The 4,444-nt window shown below is 35.5% G+C and overlaps 1 protein-coding gene across 1 annotated transcript; it reads right to left on the bottom strand.

The window, feature by feature from the left end:
* Positions 1-3,333: 3,333 nt before the first annotated feature.
* On the bottom strand, positions 3,334-4,239 carry LOC129887586 (uncharacterized). Its single transcript, XM_055962753.1, has one exon. The coding sequence runs from the start codon at positions 3,991-3,993 to the stop codon at positions 3,385-3,387; it is 609 nt and encodes a 202-aa protein (XP_055818728.1). The 5' UTR covers positions 3,994-4,239; the 3' UTR covers positions 3,334-3,384.
* Positions 4,240-4,444: the final 205 nt, after the last annotated feature.

Here is a 4,444-nt window from a genome sequence, read left to right as displayed (position 1 = left end):
ATGCAAGATTGTAAGTCAATTTCTACCCCACTTCCTATTAATTTCAAGTTATCCTCAAGTATGAGTCCTAGCAATGAAGCAGAGAGGATGGAGATGTCTCGAGTACCGTATGCATCAGTAGAGGAAAGTTTAATGTTCGCCATGGTATGTACAAGACCTGACATTGCACAAGCAGTGGGAGTGGTTAGTCGGTACATGGCTAATCCTGGAAAAAAGCATTGAAATACTATTAAGAGGATCCTAAGATACATCAAGGGTACCTCAGATGTTACAATATGTTATGGAGGGTCAGACTTTACTGTTAAAGGTTCTGTTGATTCAGATTATGTAGGTGATCTTGATAAAAGTAAGTCCACCACAGGTTATGTGTTTACTCTTGCTGGAGGAGTTGTAAGCTGGGTTTCAAAACTGCAATCTATCGTGGCTACATCTACGACGAAAGCAGAATATGTAGCAGCTACACAAGCTAGCAAAGAGGCAATATGGATGCAGATGTTACTGGAGGAGCTCGGGCACAAACAAGAGAAGGTTGCTCTATTTTGTGACAGTCAGAGCGCTTTGCATCTTGCAAAGAATCCGGCATTTCATTCAAGAACAAAGCACATAAGAGTTCAGTATCACTTTGTCCGTGAGAAGGTGGAAGAAGGCAGTGTGGATATTCAGAAAATTCACACTAATGACAACCTGACAGATATGTTTATGAAGCCGATCAATAGTAACAAGTTCATATGGTGTCGATCTTCTATTGGCCTAGTAGAAACGTAACATTGCAGTAATTGAGTAGAAAGGATGGTGTGAAGACTTAATTGATTCTCAATTAAATCTTCAAGTGGGAGAATGCAAGATAGTCAAAACGTATTTTTAACACGTAGTCAACAAAACGCGTAGTCAAAAAAAGAACAAAATGCGTTTTGAACGCGTAGTCAAAAAAGGAACAAAACGTGTTTTGAACGCGTAGTCAAAAAGGGAGGTTCAATATGCGGATTTTACGCGTTTTTAGTTTTCTATAAATAGAAGACATCTTGCCCTCATTTATCCCATCCCAGAAAGAGAGAGTAAGAATACAAAGAGAGTTATACACCAAGATAAATATTTTAGTCTTGAGTGTCCTCTTTAGTAGTTGTTCCTTTTACAAGAGAGAAGTGTTAATTGTTGTTTTCTCCTTGTATTTGAGAGCTGTATACTCCATATTAAATTAGTGAGATCCTTCTACCCCGTGGTTTTTTCCCTCTATCTTTAGAGGAGTTTCCACGTAAAATTCTCGTGTCTAATTTATTTTCATTATTTTCATCATATCAAACTTTAGTTGTGGTGCTTCCTCACCCCAACATTTTAAACATTTGATAGTGTTCGGACATTAATGAGTACAATTCTGTGGCCCCTTTGGTCAAGGTTTCTCCAAATATTTTGAGTAGGACATATTTAATAACATTCGATTTCATCTAATTTCCTTTTACATCACATATGTACGCTGTTACATGCTCTTTTGAATCTATTACTCCATCATATTTTGGGTTGTCGAGACTCTTGAACCTCTTGGGTATCTATTTTGGAGTTGTGTTTGGGGGTAATTGTAACTGAATGTATATCCTTAAATTTGTACCCTTAAAGATTGGAGGATCCCTTGAATTTGATTCATCCGGGCGTGAAATTCTTTCTCATTCTAGTCCATCCAATTAGTCAACGCATATAAGCACTTGATTAGTTTGGTGTATTCTCCATTACCTGGACCAGTGATGTTATTTTCTCCACAATCTTTAATCCTAGTACCACAAGATATTTCTTCTCGTAGCATCTCCAAATTAGATGTGATTTTTCCCTTCTCTTGTAAACTCGCTATTTCCTTTTGCTGGCCTTCCTGTATGGAAAGATTCTTGTTAAATCATTTTTGGTGACTCTAATGATTTTCTGATAATCGGTTTTTTCATCATTGCATATGGTCGTGTTGAAATCCTTGTGTGCTAGGGGCTTCTCTCCAGTGTTTGGGTCGATCATATTGTATGCGGGATTATTCAGCAAGTGATCCATATTGTTGTTGGTGTTGATCTAATTGTTGTTTCCTATATCAACCATTAAGTCAACTAGTTGATTAACCTCATAGAAACAAAGTTTGTCAGAATAAGATTAGTGAGATCAAAACAATACCAAATTTTTTTCTTAGCCTCACGGTGGGCTCCAAACTATTTATCCTGAAAAGGTTTTGTTGAATTTATACGTGAGGTTTAAAGGATATAAAGTATTTTTTTCCGATCAAGGTAGATAATCTACTAAGAAGATAAGAAATAAGTTAATGACAAATTAAACATATTAAGAAAATAAGAGATTAGAATAGCATGAGTCGGCTTGATTCCAGTGATATCGATAATGGAGATATCCCCGAGCAAGATCAACTAATACAATAAGCTAATCAAACAAGTAATGAATTTTCTAGAAAAATTATAATGTTTTGCAAAGTAAAATTCCCTTGTTTACAAAGTGATGATCCTATAACTTTTTTAAGAGTGATTTCTCGATTGCCCTTAATTAATCCCTCTAACTCATGATAAATATCCTAAATTAAATTTAAGAGTAAAGAGTAATGTCAGCTCCACTCATGGTACGGCTTCATAACAGCTAATGTTGACCATTGGTTTTTCCTCCGAGCGTATCGAGCCTTGGTATCTGGTTTATTCCTACATGACGAATTGCATCAATGGCCTCTTGGATTGATATTGTTACTTTGGCCATCTCCCACGAGTCCTTGTTTGATTAGACCACACATTATTTCATCTGACTATGTTTCGCGTAATTCCTAGTACCCTCCACATGTCATGATTCAATTGGGGGTCACATGTCTTGGTTATTTTTCACCTCATTCAGACCGATGATTCTCTATATTTCCTACAGGCGTCATCAACAAGAAATGAAAATCCTAATGCCTAATTTTGTTATTAGTTTTTTTGATGCATTTCTCCTTGAAAACTTGTTGGTTGGATTGATAGTTGGGAAAATATGAATGAATGCATGTATATTGCTATGCATGGCCTTATAGCCCGTTTGGATTGACTTATAAACTGTTTTCAGTTTTTTTGAGTATTTGACTGACCAACTTAAAGTCATTTTGTGCTTAAAATAAGTCTCAATAAATAATTGAGTTTGTTTGGATGAACTTATTTTAAGCAGCTTATAAGTCAAAAAAAATAGGTTGCACTAACTTATTTTTTAAAAAATTTATAAGCCGCTTAAAATATGTCTATCCAAACAAATTCTTAGAGACATTTACTATTTTGAGATTTTGCAGAGAATTAATGCAAAATCAGCCTTTTTAATTCCAAATTAAAAGGAAAACAAAAGGAATAAAAGAGTCTATTATATCACAATTTAACAACAACAAAAAAAAAGACACTATTCTTTCTCTCTCCATTCCAAGCCAATCAATCTGCAAGGTGAATACTTAATCTTATATTCAGATATAGTGTCTAATTTAGGTGACCATATTTGCCCTTTCGGTCCTACCAATTGCTCATAATGCTTCTTCAACTCCGGTGTGCTACACAAAAAATTAGGGCTTGTACTAGTAGATGCACAATCATCTTCCACCTTTCCTCTCTGGAGTAATTTAATCATAAACTCCGGCGCGACTTTGATCAAAACCCTACCATTGGATCCCTTTATATATTGAAAAGCAGGGTTCTTGAAGTTAACTGGAGCTCTTTTGTTAGGAGGGTTATTATTATTGCCTAAGGAAGCAAGAGAAGAAGCTGAAAGCACTTTATTTGTGAAGGAATCAAGTGGAAGAACAAAGTAAGTATCGCCATTCCTTAGCTTATCATCGATACCTAACGATGGAATAGGTTGTCCAATGAAGAATGAGTCAGCGTGACAAACCATGCATTCGGGGAACTCGAACATTATCTCTCCGGCTAGCCTTTTTCCAGTCACCGTCCTTGTCGTTCCTTCGTGAAAGATGAGCTTGATTGTTATTGAATTTGATGAGTAACATCCGTTGCCCATTTTTGGAGCTAGTAGCTTGACAAATAAGGAACAATTTAAGAGGAACAATGGCCTTTTTTCGTGAATTTACAAAGTACTTTTGCTTTGTTTATATATATAGATAGAAGAGGGTTGAAAGAGTTAGGTTGACTTTGAGGGGGTCACTGGAAATTAATTAGAGTTTTGTGTTTTTCTTTTTGCTAAGCTTCAAAATGACTTAAGGGATCGGTCGGTGGTCACTGGTCAGTAATGTCGGCTGTCAAGTAGGGGGCATCAACTTAAATTTTGTGATTGTGATCTGTATATTACCTTGATATTGGACTTGTATTTCATTTTGCGTGTGTGAGAAAGAGGTAACTTCAAAATTTATTATTCCTTCCATTTTAATTTATTTTTCTAATTGTGATTGACATAATATTTAAGAGAGTAAATATTTACTTTTATTTGTATATTATATTTACATTATAATTTT

This window comes from Solanum dulcamara, chromosome 1 (genome assembly GCF_947179165.1).
Source record: "Solanum dulcamara chromosome 1, daSolDulc1.2, whole genome shotgun sequence".
Taxonomy (NCBI): Eukaryota; Viridiplantae; Streptophyta; class Magnoliopsida; order Solanales; family Solanaceae; genus Solanum; species Solanum dulcamara.
The sequence above is the reverse complement of the archived record's forward strand: the minus strand, read 5'-3'. Positions and strand labels throughout refer to the sequence as shown.